This window comes from Puma concolor, chromosome D1 (assembly GCF_028749965.1).
Source record: "Puma concolor isolate L17-30 chromosome D1, mPumCon1.1.hap2, whole genome shotgun sequence".
In the NCBI taxonomy this organism is placed as follows: domain Eukaryota; kingdom Metazoa; phylum Chordata; class Mammalia; order Carnivora; family Felidae; genus Puma; species Puma concolor.
This window is the reverse complement of record NC_141676.1, coordinates 41,783,704-41,805,461: the sequence shown is the minus strand read 5'-3', so window position 1 is coordinate 41,805,461 and position 21,758 is coordinate 41,783,704. Positions and strand designations below refer to the sequence as shown.

Below are 21,758 nucleotides of genomic sequence, written 5' to 3'. Positions count from 1 at the left end.
CAGGAGCAGAGAAGACAACAGACACGACCCTTACTGCACGTGCAAGGATGAAAATCACCAGGACCAGACACTCAAAGAAACCAAGATCAAGGCGGACACTTCACTGTGTCCTCTTCCCTTCCCACCTCTGGCTCACTGGCCCAGGGCCCAGGCCCTTGTCTCCTGGCTCTCCTGGGGGGCAGCCAGCAGGAGGCCAAACCAATCTCAGTTCTCCTCACAAGCGAGGAGACAATCAGGTATTAACTCACAGCAAGACCTTAGGTAACCTCTTCTCTCTTTGGGCCTGAGCTTTCTCATCCATAAAAAGAGGGCCTGGGCGACCTCTAGGTCAGATCTGACCTTGCTAATTCTGACTCTGGATGCTGGCCCTACTCACTTCATCCCAAGGCTGTCTACCTGCCCACTGCTGCCATCTGGTGGCCCTGTAGGCCCAGCTGCACTTGGCTTTGGCCAGGCCGCCCGGCATGCCCCTTATTCGAATGATCCTGCTTCAAAGGGTGGATCTTGCTTCTGCTTCAGCTGGACACACTCTATACTTCTATGGACCACAGATCAATGGGTATTCATTGCCAAACATAAAAACCAAAAATAACACCAGAACTTCATCTCTCTAGCAGAGATGACACCACTGTAGCTGAGAACCTGACCTCCCTGCCCAGAGAGAGGAAGGAACTGCCCAAGGTTGCACAGATCAGCCATAATTCCACTTAACCACAATGCTTAGGGCTGATGGGCACCCTGGAGACCAAAAATAAAGCCAGCCCAGGGCCAAGGAAACAAAGCCTTTCAAAGTTGGGAAACAAACTGTCAGGATTCCTTGCAAACCTCAAGAAATGGTAAGACCAGGCATGGGAACATGTGAGCACTGCTTGAAATGATGCACTGGAAATAACAAACTGGAGGTACCCGGGGCATCTATCTCCTAACCTTGGAAGGCATCATTCATGCAGACACCTGCAGGCCTTCCATAAGCCAGCCTCCAAGTCACCACCACAGCATAGATCCCAATCGAGGCAGAAACCAGAAAACAAGGAAGACACACTGGGGCAGCGCCACGTGTTTGCACGTGCTTCTCCCACCAGACATGAACTCCTTGGGGTAGAGTTACATCTTTTCTTCTCTATATCCAAGCCTCTCAACACCTGGCCAGAGCAGCTTGGTAAAGTATATCCAGGCAGATCTCTCAGGTTCCTGCACAATCGTCGGAACTGTCTACGTTTTTTGGACTCATGTGACCACACTCTTGGCTCTTGTCTGCAGCCTTCTCCTAAACGCTATAGGGCAGACCCTGAAAAAAACATACTGTGTGACTTTAAATAGGTCACTTGCCTTTTCTTGTCTCTATCATATCATAACTGCAACATAATAGGGGTTCTACCAGATGATCTTCAGAGTCCTTTTAATACTGAAATTCTAGAATTTGAAACCAAATCAGGGCAAATCAAGGCAATTCTCCTGAAGAGCAGATAGCACAGTGGGAAAGAGGAATCAAACAATGCTTCCCTCTAGTGGTGTAATGCTGTCACTACACCCTCTCAGCTCCAAGCCCTATCAACAAAGTATATTCAATCCCCACCTCGACTTTGAACAGGAAAAAATCAGCTCGCACTCAGTGCAGAGGAGCAGTAAAGAAAGCAAGGCCACCAGGAACCAATGAGGCCCTGAGCCAATCCAGGACAGTGGAGAAACCCCCATCTTTCAGAACAAGCATAGCTTGAAGCTCAAAGGACCTTTTGTGACCTCCAACTTCCCTCTTCAGATGAGGAAACCAAGGCTCAGGGATGTTCAGAAGGGACTTGTCCGAGGTCACAAAGCTGACTCATGACTAAGCCAAAAATAGATCTCTGCGTTCCTGCCTCCTTCTATAGTCTCTTGCCTCACCTCCATGCCTCCCAAGTGAAGCCCATGGAAGTGACTTGTCAAGGACATACACCCAGGAAAGGGCGGTGAAGGGGCTAGTTCCCTGCACAGACAGGCAAGAAATTTTATTCAATTAATCTTAACATTCAATCAGACTTAACCAGACTGCAAACTATTTAGCATAAAAATATAAATGAAAATAAAAGCCTCACATAATCTCACCATCAGAGAGAAAATTCTCGTTGTTTCCTTCTAGTCTTTCCTATGCAAACACTCTTTACAAAAAAAAAAATAGAAGTTATAATGAGGTAACTTATTGTAAACTACTCTTCACTTACTATATAATGAGTATATTCTGTCATTAAATATCCTTCTAAGGCATTCTATTTAACAGCTATCTATTCTAACATATGTTGTATCATTTATTTTAACTGATCCCCCTACAATCCCTCTTTGTGTCCACACATTTGTTGTCATTATAAATCAGGCTGCAATGAATGGCATTATACTTAATCTTCCAACAGCTCCATAATTATTTCTTTAGGCCAGTTTTATTTGAATATAGGATAGAATTTCAGAGCCATAATGGTCCTTAGAGATCACTACATCCACAACTTCCTATTGCCCAGATAGGAAGAAAGGGACCAGGGGGGTTTGTGTCTTGCCAGAGGACAAAAAGAAAGCAACAGAACCAAGTCCCAAACTCTCCACCCATTAAAATGTGACTTTCCCAAAGGATTTCGCACCCTTCTCTGACCACCCTCCCCCACACTGACCTCTCCTTCCCTCGAAACCCTAGAGCTTTCAGTGTCTTGGCCACTCTTCTGACTCTTTGCCACATTCTTTTTTATTCTTCTACTAAGTATTTCATTTGTTCATCCAACCACAAGCTTCCTGAAGTATTTTATATTCCAGATTTTATATTCCCCTGTATTCTATAGCATAGTGCTAAACATTTTTTTTTTCAGTTTATTTATTTACCTTGAGAAAGAGAGAAAAAACTCAGGAGGGGCAGAGAAAGAGAGAATCCCAAGCAGGCTCCACACTGCCAGCACAGAGCCCAATGGAGGGCTCGAACCCACGAACTTCAAGTTCATGACCTGAGCCAAATTCCAGTCAGACTGACTGAGCCACCCAGGCACCCCTGTAGCACAGTGCTATATACATATAAGTAAGCATTCCACAAATAACTGCTGAAGGATCAAGGATAACTAAGAATTTCCTTCCTTATTGTTTAGAATAATCAAAAATTGGAGAAAGATGCTAATGAGTAAGAGCATTCTGAGATACATACTTGGAATCAGAATAGCAGGCTTAGGGACCAGATTCAAGTTTTAGCTCTGCCAGTCCAGTAGACCAAGGAAAGGCAGCTAACCAATTAGGGACTTGTCTGTGACACAAGGATAACACCCATGTTGCCACTTCACATGAGAAAATGGATACAAAAGCGCTATATAATGATAAAAGTGGTCCGTAAGAACTATGACTGGGCACCCGGGTGGCTCAGTCATTAAGCATGTGACTTCAGCTCAGGTCATGATCCCACAGTTCATGAGTTCGAGCCCCGCTTTGGGTGAGTTTGAGTCCCACTTCAGGTGAGTTTGAGTCCCACTTCCAGTGAGCACGAGCCCTGCTTCAGGTAAAACGTGAACCCCAGAGAAGCCCCACTTCTCGCTCTCTCTGCCCCTTGTGGGATTCTCTCTCTCTCTGCGTCCCTCACTCACTTGTGCCCTCTCTCTCTCAAAAAAAAAAAAAAGAACTATGATTGTATTATCATAAGCAGAAATGCAGCTGCTTCTCTGAATCCTAGAATGGCCTCCTAACCCTTGCTCCTGGGCACCATCTCCTAGTTTCTGCTCCACACACAAATCTGTTAAGGGAATCTACGGCTACACATTTCAGGTAAGAATCAGTTTTCTTGAAACAACTTCATGTACAGAAGGAACTGCTATTCCTGGTTCACGTCCCTGGGTTGATTAGTAAAGCCATCCACATCTCTTCATCATCTCTGGAAAGAATATGACAAGGTGGAAAGAGCACCGGACCAAGAGCTTTGGGATCTGAGTTCTGCCCTACCTCCTTCACGCCCTTCCCCTCATCAGTCCTCAGTTTCCCCATCTCTAAGCTGAAGGAGTTGGGCCTGATGAGCTCTAATTTCCCATCCATTCCTGACATTCTAAGGATTCTAGGATAAAAACTAATGACTTTAATGAGAAGCAAAAACTATTCATTTCAAAATAGTCCTTCGGGCTCGGTTTGACTTTCAACCATTGTGTTTTCAGAGTTCTAAAGCATAAACATCATGAATTCCAAAGCATCTGCTTTAAATAGAGCCCATGAGGTCAGAATCTCCTGAGCTCGGTTGAGGTTTCACGATACATGGTCCCAAAGAAGATGGAGTAATATCACTGTCACCCTACTCTAGAAAGGATCTTGGCCCCAAAACAGAAAAATCAGCATTAGATATATTTATAAACTCAAAAAAAAAAAAAAATAGTGTGAATCAATTGCTGGGCTTGGATTTCACTAATGCTTAGACATCAAATAGAATAAAATATTTCTTGGCCAGTGACACTTGAAGAAAGGAGAGTGGCTAAGAGTTGGTCCCTTCCATGTGTGCCATGCAGTTCTCCACTTTAAAGAAACAAAAGAATAAAACATATCTCAATTAAAAGGATATAACCAAGAACCAGGAGCACTGTGATGGGAGGGGGGAAAATTCACTGAAAAGTAGAATCAGGTTGCCAGCTTAAATGCTGCCATAAAGTCACCTTCTCTCTTCTTTCAGTTTTCCCATCGGCAAGGTAAGGAGATGTCTTCTTCCATCTCGGATTCTCTAAAACCTCCAACTCTCTAGGACTTTCTTTGGTGACATTGAAGAAAGTGAAGAATGTCAACAATCGTATGTGGGCTCACTTTCTCAGTCTATAGCCTTTGTGAGACCACAGGCTACTTTGGGATACTGCGTGGCTCAGGGAAAGCTTCCAGTATGAGGGAAGCAACCAGATTCCAGACACTCTGACCAATCCCACATTAAGGTCTGAATCTTGTGTAAATCATTCCCCTTGAGATTCTAATAAATCACCAGCAACCAGCACTTAGCATTTGTAAGCATTGATCTTTCCGCACTCTCCAGGAGAGTCCTGAATCAACCTGTTACCTGTCCAGAGACATCCACATCAGTCCCACAGAGACTTCTGCCGGAAGGAGAAGATATGGGGCATGTGACCTCCAGAGAGCTCCAGAGCTTTCGAGAGCAGAGGAAACTAATGTGTACTGAACCGACACATGAGCCCAGTCCCCATGGATACTGGAAGATTTAAGACATCATCTCATTTAATCCTCACACAAGGTCAGCAATATTTCCCCATTTCCTGATGAGAAAATAAGCTCATTTTTTCATCTGCCCAACATTACTGAGTACCAAACTCATATGTGCCAATTACTTTGCCAAGCACTGGGGATATAATGCTGAGCGAAACCAATTGTAGTTCCTGCCCTTATAGAGCTCACAGTCTAAGGGGAGGAGGAATCTACAAAAAACAGCACACAGGAGAGGTTGTAGTGCTATGAGACAGATAAAAGGAAAAAGTGATTAGTCAGGGAGAGCAAGGGAAGGCCTCCCTAGGGAGGAAATGACCAAGCTGAGATCTGAGAAGAAAAGGATATAACTAAGTCAAAATGAAGAAGGGGCATAGGAATAAGTGTGCCAAATAGAGGGAACATGAGGTACAAAGGCACTATGGTGGGAAATACATGATGCATTCAAGATAGCAGGGAAAGGCCACAGTGGAGACTGGTTGGCTAGCCAGAGCTGGCATGGTATGACACAGGGCTAGTGAGGCAGGCAGAGTGCAGACCACATGGGGCCTCGCGGGACCACTAAGGAGTGTGTTTTCATCATAAGAACATTGGGAAGCCACTGGAACGTGAAACGATGGGTTTGTAAAGACCTTCCAACCGAGGTGTAGAGAACAGATTGGGGGGAAGGGAATGAGTGTAGGAGGATGAAGATGTCAGAGGCCACTGCAGGATCCAGGCAAGAGGTTTCAGGGGCCTGACCTACGATGGTGGCCACAAAGGCGGAGAGAGGCGGGGCTGCCCACCACCACGCACTCACGAAGGGGGCAAAGCTGAGACTCAGAAACCTAGGCCCGTCTGACTTCAAAGTCCACGTTGCTTTCTACCTTGCCATTTATTCATTCATTCAGCAATTTAGCTACTAACCATCTACTATGTGCCAGGCCTATGCCAGGTGCTGGGGACACAGCCACAAGCAAAACAGACACGGCTCTCTCAGGGTGGACAGTCTAGGCATTACAAGAACACAGATGGATATGTATGATTACAAATTGGGATGAGTAGCATGAAGGAACAATAGTGTGATCAGAAATTTTCACAGAAAAACTACCTGGGCGGCCACAAAGATAGATCTTCCTAACTCTTCCTAACGAAACAGCCACTTGCCAGCTATGTGTAAGTGAAAGACTTTCGGAACCTTTCCCTCTCAGAGCTGGGCACTGAGCATCGCCTCTCTGGACAGCGCATAAGCCCTCGGGGAAAGCTGGTATGTCTCAAGCCCTGCACAGACTCTGTTGACAAGGAAGTCTTTCTAAAAGTCTTGCTTATTCCTTAATATACTCACATATCCCAGCTTCAGGCACCCCTCACTTAGTTAGGTGTGTACAGAAGTTTACAATTACTGGGGATCTTTCACACAGACTCATTCATTTGAACCTCACGGCAGCCCCATGTAGAATGCAGGCAGGTTTTAACACACTGCACTGCGTGAGAGATGAGGAAATAGAGGCCTAGAAAAGGTGAAGGTCGCCAAGCTAGGAAGGCACCCAGATCTGCCACCCAAATCTTACTAGAAGCACCTCGGGCTGGGAAATCATGACTCTCGGATGAGACAGCTGCAGGTCACTGGGCCTGGATAAAGACACCCAGGAGTCCCACGAAGTTCCTGAGAACAATGATCAGGGATATTAAGCAGCTTAGGAAAGGTTTCTAGAATGCAGCTCCTCCAGCCTGAGACACAGGTATCCTTGCCAACTTTCCCAGATTAGAACAGGTTCTCTTGGACTCTTTCCAAGTGCCTCTGACTAACAGAGAAAAGTATTTTTCCATCGCAAACACTGCAGGCAGGCACCAGTCTTCTGAAGGGGGAGGGCAGAGACTGCATCCCAGATTCCCATACAGACAAGCTCTAAAGTTATCCTGATAGCATGTGAACTGCCCTAGCTAAGCACCTACCACCAGGGATGTGTGTGAGTCCTGGGCACCATATCTCAATCTTGGCGAGAATAACATTCAGGGCCAGGTATTTCTTTGTTGTGGGGTGTTGCCCTTGCATTGCAGGATGTTCAGCAGCATCCCTGACCTCTACCAAATAGATGCCAGCAGCACCCCTCAGTTGTGACAACCAACTATGTTTCCAGATATTGCAAACATTCCCTGGGGCACAAAATCGTCTATGGTTGAGAATCATTGGTCTAGGGACCATGGAGATAGGGAAAAGCAGAGTCCGCTTCTCTGTCTGTCATCCTAACCCACTCCATTCCATCCCATCTCACTGGACAGATATATGGCCAGTGTGCATAGATCCTTCTTTTAATCAGGATCACACAACCAATGCCTTCCAGAATTAGACCGAGAGCAGCCCTGTGCTAATGTGGCCTGCCAGCAGGTCCCAAGAGCAATTCACCACTGGAGCTTGTACAACTACAGTCAAGTAACTCCTTGTTCCACTAATGAGCTGCTTCTGACCCTATGAGCAAATCTTGTTCCCATTAATATGAGCAGCTGAGTCTGATTAAACCAGGAGCCCTGGGTGTTTCTTCTCAATGACACTGGGCCAGAGCAAAAGCTTCTACTGCCACTAGAAGGAGTGCAAAATTGGTGAATCAAAAAGCAGGAGACTCCCATTTACCCAAATTCAATACAAGAGCCAGGACACTCAGACAGACCAGCTTACGGCCATTCTTGGACTAAGGGGAAAGTGACAGAGTATACACACAAGAGTACTGAATTAACAAGCTAATTAAACAGCTGAAACATTACCAAAAAATCTTGCTGTCAAGTGGAGGTGGAGATGTGAAGCTGAGCTCCAGAGCAGCTGGGGTGACTCAAACAGTGTTAGGGCCCTGGGTTCCAACCTCCCACCGGGAGGGCTGGGCTTTAGCCCAGAAGTGGAAATCAGTATCAGTTACAATGCTACAAAGTTAGCACCCAAGAAGCAGCATCTTTGTGTCTTTCATTGGTCAGCTACATAACTGGCTAAGGGGTTTACTGACAAACTCAACCAAACTCACTGCCATTTGGTAGTAAGTGTATTTCATTGCACCGTAGTTCTTTGAAGACTGACTAACCATGAAACAGCCACCTGTTAACACCCAATTACTCACACTACTGCTACCTTCTATGACACTCCTGCGCGCTGTCTTAGCTCCACTGTAGCTCCACTTAGCTCTCCTACCGTAATGTACCAAAGCTGGATAACAGGTCTCTCTCCCTTAATGGACAAGGGGCTCCTTGAGGGCAGGATTTAGATATACTACAAGGTATGGTACATAAACAGATCCTCACCATCGTATGATGGATGGACGGATGGAGGGTAAAGTCTTCCATGTCTATATTCTTAGACTTAGGCCTGTCTACACATTTTACGGAGGGTACAGCCCAGTTCTTTTCTCCTGTTTCTCCCACACTCACCACATTGCTCAATAGGTTCCCAATAAACAATAACTGATTTGGTTGGAGTCATGAATGCAAAGAGAACCAGTGATACCAAGGAAAGAGAGATCAGAAATCCTAGCTGTCCACCCTGACTCATATGCATTTGAATATTTACTCTCTTTCAACTAGAAAGTGAAGATACAGAAGTGAACAAGACTAATAATGGTGCCACCCCTCACAGAGCTCAGTGTCTGGGGTAATAGACAAATATTAACAATTATACAAATAAACAACTACTATGCTTTAAGAAAACTTTGTGTAGGGACACCTTGGTGGCTCAGTCCATTAAACGTCCGACTTTGGCTCAGGTCATGACCTCACGCTTCGTGAGTTCAAGCCCCGTGTCAGGCTCTGTGTTGACAGCTCGGAGCTTGGAGCCTACTTCAGACTCTGCCTCCCTCTCTGTCTGTCCCTCCCCAGCTCACACTGTCTCTCTCTCACACACACACACAAATAAATGAACATTTAAAAAAATTAAAAAAAAAAAAAAAAGAAGAAGAAAGAAAGAAGACTTTGTGTAGACAGTCCCAATCTTCAAGCAGTCTAAACCTCTTTGAGAAAAGTCATGATTTTTCCCCTTTAGAGCAGCCTCTGAAGTGGTCAGTACAGAAAGTTTATTTTATGCCTTTGTTACACAGGCCTCTGTTCCAAAATGGTCATAAAATTTTTTAAAAGACCAATTAAAAGCATCATCGATATGAACACTCACAAGCGTATGTGTGTTCACATGTGTAGTATGTGGGACTTCCCAAGGATAACTGAAACTCACCCGAGCACCTACAAAAACCAGAAAGCACTGCAGTAACTGACAGTCACTAGGTAGGTATTTGGGAGCCTAGAGATCTGCGTGTAGCTAACAAGCAGGCCAAACGCAGGCAAAGGGACTCCTGAGAACCCCTGAAGTTCAAGAGACTTTGACATGATAATAGATCTTGAGAATCACACACTGCCTGTCTGAGAAACCCTACCAAAGTCAGCAGGAGCTGTGGGAAGGCAGGGAAGAAGAGAGGCCACAAAACAACAACCCCAGAGAACAAAATCAGCAATGTGGAGACCACAAAAGGAGAACTGCCCCACAGAGAAGACAAGAAAGAAATGGAGACTCAAGAGAAGATAAAGATGCCAACAGCTGGATGGCATGGCACCATAAGGGAACAGCTGATGTCCAAACCAAAGGTTTGTTAGGGTTAATGGAAATTTAAATCAAAATATCATGCCAGCCGTAATTCAAAATAATGCTCCTGCCTCAATCTTGAAATACCAATCTTCAAGTTTCTGAAACCTTTAATTTAGACTCAGGTGGAAATGCAAGTAAAGTCATCTCTTCAGCTATGATAAGGCAAAGACTCCCCACCTCCCCAACAACCTGGACAAATTTCTGGGAACGTCTGCTGCAACAGGTTCCTTCTCAAAACCTCAAGGAATTCATAGGACCAGAAAGAGTTCATCTAACCTAGCCTTGCCTTTTTGGGTGCAGCCCTTTGAACCAGAGAGGAAAGGCTCCATATCTGGCTGACCACAGAACTCGATCCCAGATCCTCCCCATCCCAGTCCTTAAAGCTTTTTCGTTGTCAAAACCTACCTACTTAGCCCTGAGCATTCATAGCTGTTTAGACAGCTGTCCCCTCCCGCCAAAACTGCTCTCACCAACCACAAATTCTCTGCTGCTCTCTCACCTGTCTGAGCAACCAGGTGTGTCCACCCACTCCAGACAGAAGTGACCTTTTCATTCTGAAAACAATGTGCTTCTATTTTCTGGGGCAGAGGAAGGAAAGCAGCCAAGGAAGCCAGTTGCCCGTGCTTGTTGCTTCCCCAAACATACAGCTCTCCTGCATCTTAAACAAACAGAAGGGGAACAAAAGAGGTGAAGGAACGTTAGTTCAAAATGATGGAAAATAACACAATCTGAAAAAAGAAAGTGGCTAAAAGAAGTTGTATTATTCTTATGCTACAACGTGGCCTACAGAAAGCAGGATACAAAATTCATGTACGGCATTTTAACGTAGAAGATTGTTTTTAATTCTATAAATAGGAAACGAGGCCAAATGTTCTTCCTAGTCTGTCAAGGAATAGGAACGTATGAGTTTATTTTTTCATTAATTCATTCAGCAAATATTTCTTGAACATCTACCCTAAGAAAAACATGTTTCTCCATTTTCTACATTTTTTTTAATGTATGCTTGTATTACCTGTGGTTAGGAAAAATATGTATTAACTTTTTAAAATAACAGGTTAAAAGATACATTATTTAAGCTTAAACTTTTCTGACCTGGGAGGATTTCTCTACACGCCCTGTCCAGCAGAAAACATCATGCTGCTGCCTCCCTTCTGTGCAGCACCTTAATTCACTGGAACCTCATAGTCCTGAGGTATAAGCAGCAATGCGACTGACTGACAATGTGAATTAACAGAAAGACAGCAAATTCAGAGTCAAGTGATGCTGGCTTCTATTCCTGGACCTGCTAACTAGCTACTGACCTTGGGCAAATCACTTCCTAAGCCTTAGTTTCACCAGCTGAAAATCAGAGGGGAGGGCGGTTGGCCTAGAAGGGCAGGCAGTGTAATTGATGATATCAGCCACAAGAGAGACTTGTGGGCCACAGTGGCAAGCTAGAGGACACATGCTAGTCTACGAGGTATTCACGTTCTAAACCATTTTTAACTGGAAGCCACACCAAATGGAGCCATAAACTACAAAATTTGGCCCAAGAACCTATACTTTATGACTCTTTGAATGGTCTCTAAGAGCTTTTGCAACCAACCCTAACATTCTAAGTTTCTACACTCTACTCTATAGCACACAGCATGCACATGTAGCTACTGAACACATGAAATGTGGACAGTCCAAATTGAGAAGTGTTGTAAAACCAAAAAAGTACAACAAATTACGAAGGCTTAGCACACAAAAAAAGGGGGGGTGGTGCTTGGGTGGCTCAGTGGGTTAAGCACTCGACTCTTGATTTCAGCTCAGGTTATGATCTCACAGTTTGTGAGATCGAGCCCTGCATCAAGCTCCACACTGATAGTGCAGAGCCTACTTGGGATTTGCTCTCTGCCTCTCTCTCTGCCCCTCCTCCACACCCTCTCTCTCATGCACGCTCTCCTTCTCCCTCTCAAAATAAATAAATAAACATTGGAAAAAAAAAAAAAGAATGTAGCTCCTTAATAAAATTCATATTGATTACTGGTTTAAACAATATTGTGGATATACTGGGTCAAATAAAATATATTATTAAAATTAATTTACCTGCTTTTTACTTTTTGAAATGGCGCACACATTATATTTTCTATTAGATAGCATTCTTCTAGAAGATAAATTAAGCAAGGGTTGGAGATGTTAAATGACTTTCAAGATCACATGGCTAATAACGAGTCACGTGGAAGCGGAAACCAAGCCCTCTGTTTCCACTGCATTTTGTGACCTTCCAAAAAAGTTTTCCAGTGCTGCTTGCCATAGGGCAGTCTGGTAGAAAGCCAAACAGTATTAACGAAAAAGACATCAGACCAAGATTCGGGGCTCAAGTTCCAGAGCCACTATTCAATCTTTTTTTTTTTTTTAAGTTTATATATTTTGAGAGAGAGAGAGAGAGAGAGAGAGAGAACGAGAGAATGAGTGGGGGAGGGGCAGGGAGTGAGGAAAAGAGAATCCCAAGCAGGCTCTGCACTGTGTGTGCAGAGTCCAATGTAGGGCTTGAACCCACGAACTGTGAGATCATGACCTCAGCTGAAAACCAAGACGTTTAAACCGACTGAGCCACCCAGACACCCCTCAATAGCTCTTTGATACTGGGTGCATCATTTCACTTTCTGGGCCTGTTTCATCAGGTCTAAAATGAGGGAGTGTAAACCAGTGGAGCCATTTTATCACCCAGATGACCTTGCAGCACTGACATTCTGTAGTTCTACGATGTGAATCTGGTCTATTTCATACCCTGAGAGAGGGCAACCTCCAGAGTGTACAAAGTATGAAGATCCCTTATGAGGACCCCCTCAGCCAGTCTCAACCCATTTAATGGACTGGTTAGCTACCAAGATGCCACTCATAGTGCGCCTGTGTCTGTAATAAGCCTTCATTTATCTTAGTAAGTCTAAACCAGCTTTTTTGCAAAGACAAACTGTCTTCCACATGCGGATCATTACACTGTTGCATCAGCAGGCAAAATTAAATTCTCCTGCAATGCCAAATAATTATATAACCCACCACAACTCCAGAGAAAAGGTCTAAAGAGCAATGAGCAAAATCCAGTGTGTGACAGCTCGAACTAGACCAGGAGAAAGGGATATTAATCTTGATCATTTTTAACCCACTTTTAAAGTATCAAAAACCAATTTCCTTTCTGAATGTACTAAAAATCACTAAATTATACACTTTAAAGAGACAAATTTTATGTATGAATTACATCTCAATAAAATAAAAATTCAACATCCGTTTTAAAAACACAATAAAAGTGTTCCACATATGAAATAATAAATAATTTCATTAATCATAAGATTTTCTAAGAAACTTTTAGCAAGCAATTAGAGAATCTCTAAGTTTACATAATACTTGCCATCAAATTAATCAGGACAGATTAGAAACATCTCTTAGTATACTCTTATTCTCAGAAAAGAATGCCTTGCTGGGGCGTCTGGGTGACTCAGTCAGTGAAGTGTCCGACTCTTGATTTTAGCTCAGGTCATGATCTCTCAGTTCATGGGATAGAGTCCCACATTGGGCTACACACTGATAGTGTGGAGCCTGCTTGGGATTCTCTCTCTCTGTCCCTACCCTGCTTATGCCATCTCTCTCTCAAAATAAATAAATAAACATTAAAAAAAAAGAAAAGAAAAGAATGCCTTCCTCAACCCTCACTGACTATAGGGCATGAACTAGTCACTTCTCACCCTGGGGCCTGCAGCCCTTCCTCTATAGAAGGAGAGGTGGGGCCAGATGCCCAGGGGAGTCCTTTATAGTTGGCATTCACTTCAACTCAACACTTTCAACATATATGTAAGTCTACCTAATATGAGACATAGGCTAAAAGTAGATTTTTCTTTTGTTGGTTGGTTATTTTGAATTTGTTAAATCACCAGTTATCTGTAGTTTAGAATGTATAATGTATTTAAACTCTCACACTATGGTTCTTGTATTTTGGAAACAGTAGCAGCTTCTCAGTTGGACTGCATTACAAATTTGATGTTGAAGAACGCACGTCACTGTTAATTTACACGTACTGTGTACACACCTTAATTTCCACATAAAACACTGAAAATACTAAGTGTGAAAGTCATTCCCCTTTGCTTAAAAAATGCCCTGCATTCAGCTCCATGTGAGAAGTCTTATCAAAATAAATCTCTCAGACCTCTTGTCTCAGTCTACTGGTAGGGATCAAGGCAATCTTGGCTTTGAAAAAAAACCTTTGGAAGAGGTCACCTTCACTTCCAAGAATATGTTGCATCGCCAATGGGAAGTTTGTACTGTATTGGTGGGGGGGGTGTCAAATGGATGAAAGGATGCATAGTCAAAAAGAGAGATATAGTGTGAGAGAGTAAAACAGATTAGACAGAGATGGAGGGATCAAAGAGACGAAACAGACTAGAAATACATAAAAATACAAAATAGGTTAGAAAAATACATAAAAATACAAATAAATTAGAGAATTATGTGCATAACTCGATTTACAAAGATATACAGACACACAGATTAGATAGAAAGATACAAAGATGAAAGGTAAATAAAAATGGAGACAAGTAGATAAATAAAGAATAGATGAATACAGACAGAGCAGACAGGTAGATAAATAGACTAGAAGATAGAGGTGGATAAAACAGGTTAATCTGAGAGCAAACATCTAGAGAAAATACACAGTTGAATTAGACACCAAAATGGATCTGATGGATAAGATAACAATGTGATATATAAACTAACTATTGGCTGTGTGATTTGGAATCACAATTACCCTCAGAGGAAGATATTATCCCTACTGTACAGTTGAGAGGAAAGGAAGTGAGCTGGTATTTCCTTCATGTATTTTCATCTTTACTTCTCACAACTATCCAGAGTACTTTGATAGATAAGACAACAGTCTCCGAAGGTAAAGAAACTTCCTAAGATAAGACCAGGGGTGGCAGCAGAATTCTGACTCAGCTCTTCCCTCCGTGTCCAACATCCACCACGCGAGGCAGAAATGGTGCAGAACTCTGAATGGCATGTTAGACTAAAAGAGCTGGTACCAACCCGTCAACGAAGCTGAGTGATCTGAGCCAGCAAGAACACAGGTTGCTTTAGAATTCTCCAGGCCTACAAAAAAAAAAAAAAAACATCTTTTGAAATCACATTCACAACAGAACAAACTGGGCAGAGAAGGAGCTCAGGCAGCACCACCAGGGCCCAGGAGAAACTTGCAGCCAGAGCAGGCTGGTCTAAGTTGGTGGCGCTGACCAAGAACACGAACGACATGGTGGGGAGACTAGTCACCTACCAAGGGACTGGACAAATAAGTTAGTGTACTGGAGATAAAGAAGCCAGATTTCTCACTAGCAGAGACAAGAGGAAAGATACAGACATAAAAAGGTGGAAGGCTAGAATCGACCATGGGATAGTGGATTGTCTTAGAGAAATCATTGTAAACCATCATAGCTCCTGGTAGAAGCAGACAAATAGACACGGGTGTACATATGTGTAAATATGTGTGTGCACATGTCTATCTCCTAGCTCTGTCCATCAGCAGGCCTAGAAGCAACAAGATCTCATACATTCAGCTGCCATCACATGCAGGCAAACCCAAAACTCCAAAGAACACACAGGCAGAACTAAGAATTTGAACCTGCTTTCCAAATCCAGCACTTTTTCTCCCTTAATTATACTGTCTTCACTGACAAGTTATAATCCCAACCAACTCTGCTAGAAACTGTGGTCACTGGGTCTAACATGCAGAGAAATACAGTCTATTCTGCAACTCTTTTCTGACACTTTTTACGTTTATTTATTTTTGAGAGAGAGACAGACAAAGCACGAGCGGGGAGGGGCAGAAAGAGAGGGAGACACAGAATCTGAAGCAGGCTCCAGGCTCTGAGCTGTCAGCACAGAGCCTGGCACGGGCCTCAAACTCACGAGCCGTGAGATCATGACCTGAGCTGAAGTCGGATGCTTAACCAACTGAGCCACCCAAGGTGCCCCAGTCTTTTCTGACACTTTGTTTAATTAACTACTGTCTTAATAAAATGCCCTTCACACCTTCAAGTACCCTATAGAATGAGAAAGGGACAAAACAGGTGTTTCCAACACATTCATCAGAGAGGAAGCAAGAGGCCTTGTGGTCAGGCAAGGAAAGGACACCCAGGGCTGCAGCTCCAGAAGCAGTGGCAAGTAAGTAAAGATGGAGGAATAAAAAGGGAAAGACTGAGGGCAGGAAGTTCACGATCTATTCTAATGCTTCATCATAAAACTCCCCCAATCAACTTGGAACGTAAGCTGTGCCCTAATCAGAACCCAAACAAGTCATTTAAATCAAATAAAAGCATTTCTGATTTCTTCCAGTTACAAGTCCTATGCTGAAAGAGAAAGCAGACACAGTTCCTACCCTGAAAAAGCTCAGTCTTTGGCATGTGGGAAAACATCTAGCACTCAGTGCCCCCTTCTCCTTCTCTAAGAGTACCCTCCCCAACTCCACCACTGGGCTTCAGGGTGACCAATCTCACCGCCCGCTGAACAGGAGAGACTCCAGGACTTAGGAAAATCAGAACGACCCCAACACCTTGTGCATCACTCCCACCATGGCTTTCCCTTCCCTTCTTTCCCCACTTCCTATCCCACCCTCAAAAATTCCTCCTTTGCTCTCACCTAGAGGAGAGTAGAGGTTTCCTGTGCAAGTTTTTCTACAGCCAACACTCAGAAGACTGGGCCACAAAGTAAGAGAGCAAGAAAGGAAGAAGAGGAGATACAGACATGGTGCTATATACAGAGAAAGAGAGGGGCCCACAGTGAGAGCACAGAGCAGAGGGAGAGGTGAGCAGAGAGAGAAGCCGAAAGAGGCTGGGCCCCAGAGTGAAACTCCAGAGTGAAAAACAGGAGAGAAAGCCTACAGGCTAAATGACCAACACAGACACACCAACAGAGCCATGGGCATAGTGCTCACTACCTACTCATGTGCCCATGTACAGAGATTTCCCTAGAGTAACACTCCTGGCCCCTCTCTCTACCTCCTCACTCACTCCTGCTCTCCTTTTGGGAAAGAGGAACTGGGCATGTGAGGCACAGTCCTTCTAGGTTCTCCCTTTGGGATGTGCCTACCTGCAGAGAGGGTGCCTCCTCATGTGCTCCCAGCCATGCAGTGAGCTTAGCGGGGCTGACACCATGCAGCTGCCACAGTGCCTGATGAGTAAATCCAATCTGGGATTCAGAATCTAGAGGCTCACTATTGCTACACATTATCTCCAAACACCTAAGTCATGTCTTCCAACCTAACTATTAACAGTTCTAGTGCTACTATTCTGGTCTCCACTTAACTGACTCGCATCTATCTCTCAACGGGCTGCAAACTCTGGCATCGAGGAAGGGTACTTTTACTGGGTTTGCAAAAAGTCTAACAAGACTAACAGACCAGCCAACACAGAGACTTAAGACAGAGGAACTAAGAAACAGCAAAAGCAAGATTCCATTTACCCATTTCCTGCCTGTGTGTGTCACTATTTCTTGACAAAGAATAAATATAGGACTCAAGAAATAAGGGCCTTACCTGTCACTCTGCTTGGCTCCTTTGCTGTGAAAAACAATGGGAGAGTCTGCCCAGGGCATAACCGCCGTCCAGATGATGCCAAACCAGTTCCCCACTGGAACACAATGCCACTTGCTTCCCAATGGAACAGAGGAGGAAATGAAGAAAATGCTTAATGGGATTACTACCAGATTGTTTTTTGAGCCTCGCTGTCATGGGAGATTCTCAATTCATTCTCGTTAACACGCCTACTAGGGACAGGCTCAGGGCTTCGAGGGGCCCTATGGCTTGGTTATCACCAAGTCAATCACAAGTCCAATCTTCAGGGCAATTTAAGACCATTCAAGAAAATTCCCACATACTAAAACTCCCTCCAAAAAATTCCAGGACATATGGCTCTTTCAGAGTCAAATTACTAGAACAACACCTTATTCATGACTAACCTGAAAGGACAACTCAAACTCCAGACCAAGCAGGAAAGAACCCTGATGATTATCAAGTCCATTCCTCACATTTAATAGGTGAGAAAATTGAAGTCTGGAAGAGAGGATGTGATCTGCCCACGGTCATCCTTGGGAGCTAGTAGCAGAGAAAATACTAGGACTCAGCTCTCCTAACACCTAATGCAGTGCCTTTTCCACTACACCAAGATAAATTCAATGACTCCTAATTACCAAATAAATACATATTTATGACTGCAAGATAGCTTCTTAATAGTCATTACTTCAGTGGAATGGCCTTTTATTTCCCTATCCACTGAATCTAATTCATGTGCCCATGTTCTGAACCTCATACAAATGTGTAGATGACATTTTATATATTTAATCTACAGTCAGATGTGTGTAACTAGGATCCGTCACCCAACAGCACATTAAGGTTCCACTCCTCTCAACGTATCCTACAAACAACAGTCCTTTAGGCTGTAAACAGACAAGTCTGCTTTGTGAAACATAAGTGATGATGACTGAGCACAATGTGAGCAAAACACAATACTCAAATAATACAGGGGCACCTGGGTGGCTCAGTCAGTTAATCATCTGACTTCAGCTCAGGTCATGATCTCACAGTTCTTGGGTTTGAGCTCCACATCGGGCTCTGTGCTGACAGCTCAGAGCCTGGAGCCAGCTTTGCATTCTGGGTCTCCTTCTCTTTCTGCCCCTCCCCCGCTCACACTCTGTCTCTCTCCTCAAAATAAATAAACATTAAAAAAAACACAATTGTTGAATACAAAATTTACCATCTCTTCCACAAATAAATTGCAAAAGGGTAAAAAAGGGAGCAAAATGAATCTTGAGACATCTGATATAGGATTAATAATCAGAATATATACAGAACTCTTAAAACTCAACAACAACAGGGGCACCTGGGTGGCTTAGTCCGTTAAGCGTCTGACTCTTGAGCTCAGCTCAGGTCTTGATCTCAGGTCATGAGTTCAAGCCCTGCATTGGGCTCCACACTGGGCATGAAGCCTACTTTAAAAAAAAAAAAAAAAAACCCTCAACAACAAAAACCTGATTCCAAAAATGAGCAAAGGACTCGAATAGACATTTCTCCAAAGAAAATATACAAATGGTGAAATGCAGATATGAAAAGATGCTCAACATCACTAATTATAAGAGAAATGCAAAACAAAACCACAATGAGGTACCATTTCACAGTCATTAGGATGACTACTATTTAAAAAAAAAAAAAAAAAAAACAAAGTAACAAATGTTGGCAAGGATGTGAAGTTATTTGGAACCCTTGTGCGCTACTGGCAGAAATTAAAATGGTATGGCCATTGTGGAAAAGGGTATGGCAGTTCCTCAAAAAAATGAAAATAGAATTACTATATGATCCAGCAATTCTACTTCTGGGTATATATCCTAAAGAACCAAAAGCAGGATCTCAACGTGATATTTGTACACCCACATTCATAGCGGCAGTATTCACAAAGCTAAAACATGGCAGCCACACAAGCGTCTGTCAACCGGTGAATGGATAAGCAAAATGTGACATATCCAAGTAATGGAATATTATTCAGCCTTAAAAAGGGAAGAAATTCTGACACATGCTACAAAATAGACAGACCTCGAGGACATTATGCTAAGTGAAATGAGCCACAAAAAGACAAATACTATACAATTCCACTTATGTGAGGTACCTGTATGAGTGGTCAAAATCACAGGGTCAGAAAGTAGAATGGTGGTTGCCAGGGGCTGGGGGAAAGGGGGGATGGAGAGTTATTGTTTAGTGGATATCATTTCAGTTTCACAAGATAAAAAAAGTTCTGGAGATACACGGTGGTTAACGGCTGCACAGTAACGTGAATGTACTTAACATCACTCAACCGTACATTTAAAATGGCTAAGACAGTAAATTGTGTTATGTATATTTTATCATAATAAAAAAATTAAGAGGAATAAATATATATTTTTTAAAGTAGAGATACTTGACATACATATCCACCAACTGTAGTGTAGAGACATAATTCAAACCCTGATTTAAACAAACTGTTAAGAAATATATTTTTGAGACAGTCAAGAAAATGTAAACGCTGGATACTTGATCAAATTACAGATTTATTGTTAGTTTTCTTGTAGGTATGATGATGGCATTTTGTTAATGTTTTCGATAGAGTCCTTATCATTTAGAGATGCCTGCAGAAGTATTTACAGATTAAATGGGAGAGGAGGACTTACAATTAAGTTAATCAAACACATAATGGAAACCGTACTGCTTTGTAACTGGACAGAAATGTATACGTAAGACTAGCAATCACAGAAAGTTGGTAGGAAAGGGGGAATTAAACCATTAATAGGCCATTCTCCAGTCCCACTAATCTAAGAGGAGAAGCTGCTTATAAGATGTAATCACTACCATACAACTCAGCAATCACACTCCTGGGCATTTATCCAGAGAAATGAAAATTTATGTTTGCATAAAAACTTGCCCACAATGTTTATAGCTTTATACTTAATAGCCAGAACCTAGAAACAACCAGATGTCCCTCAGTGGGTGAATGGTGAAAGAAACTGTGTTGTTGTGGACTGAGTTGTGCCCCCAAAAATTCATATGTTGAGGCCCTAATCTACAGTGTGACTGTATTTGGAGCGGTCCGTAAGAAGGTAATAAAGGTTAAATGGGTCATAAGAGTGAGGCCTTAATCTGACAGAACTGGTGTCTTTATAAAAAAGAAGAGACACCAGATGTCTCCCTCTCTGCATGAGCGCACAGAGGAAATGCCCTGCAAGGACATAGCAAGAAGGCAGCCATCTGCAAGTCAGGAAGAGAGGCCTCACCAGAGACCAACCCTCATGGCATCTGGATCACAGACTTGTAGCCTCTGTAACTGTGAGAAAATTCCTGTTGTTTAAGCCACCCAGTCTGTGGTATATCGTTATGGCAGCCTGAGATGACTAATTCAGTGGTACATCTATAACATAGAATACTACTACTTAGCAATAAAAAGGAACAAATTATTGATACTCACAACTTGGATGACTCTCCAGGGAATCATGCTGAGCAAAAATAGCCAACCCTAAAGAATTATATATTGTATGATATCATTTATATAATGTTCTTGCCAGGAGCTAAGAAGGGATGAGGGTAAGTAGAAAGTGGATGTATAATAGATGCATAAAAGTGTATAAAAGCCATATAAAAGGGTGTATAAAAATGGGTATTATAAAACGGCCACAGGCAGGATGGCTGTGGCAATGAACTGTTTGTGTCCTGACCGTATCAAGGCTGGCTGGGCTGTTGCACTACAGTTTCACAAAATGTTACCAGTGGGAGAAACTGGGAAAATAGTGCATGAGATGTATTTTATTTCTTACAACTGCATGTAAATCGACAAATATCTCAAAATAAAAGGGTTAAGAAAAATTTTACTATATGAGCAACATTAAGCCCCAGACGACACCAGTACAGTGCTGCACCAGACTCTTCCTCCCCTCCTCCACCTTCCCCAGGCCACGACTGGATGCATCCACACTTGAGCCTCAGCTGCCACAGCCAGTTAGGGCTGCACTTCACCCCACGAGAGTGGGAGCAGAAAAATGAGCCTGGGGAAGAAAAAAGGGCCACTGCTCTTCTGCAGATGACCACCTCTCTCCACTTGCCACCTTCAAACCTCACACACACTGTCAGCCCTACGTCCATCACCACCCTCTCACAGTACAGGAGACAAGCTCATTTGAAGCTTTTAAACTAATAAACATTAAAATGCACTAGGCAAGCAGTGGAGTTCACAGCAAAGAATGTGGGCCTTGGAAACTACACCACCTCAGACTCTGTTCCCAGCTCTACCTTTTACTACCTTACCCCCTGTGTAACCTTAGACAAGCCCTTCAGCCTCTTCGGACCTCAGTTTCCTCACATGTAAAAATGTAACTCACATCACTGCAGGGTTGTGAGGATTAAATAAGGTATTAATTAAATCAAGAGAACCTAGCATCATGCCTAGAACATAATAAAGAGCTA

At 43.2% G+C, this 21,758-nt stretch overlaps 1 protein-coding gene across 1 annotated transcript in view; it reads right to left on the bottom strand.

Moving 5' to 3' along the window:
* Window positions 1-21,758, bottom strand: part of SERGEF (secretion regulating guanine nucleotide exchange factor) — a 236,600-nt gene that overhangs the window by 202,739 nt on the left and 12,103 nt on the right. Inside the window, 3 exon segments of the mRNA XM_025928722.2 lie at window positions 10,275-10,433; window positions 14,816-14,878; window positions 17,316-17,429. Coding sequence (XP_025784507.2) covers window positions 10,275-10,433; window positions 14,816-14,878; window positions 17,316-17,429 — 336 coding nt within the window.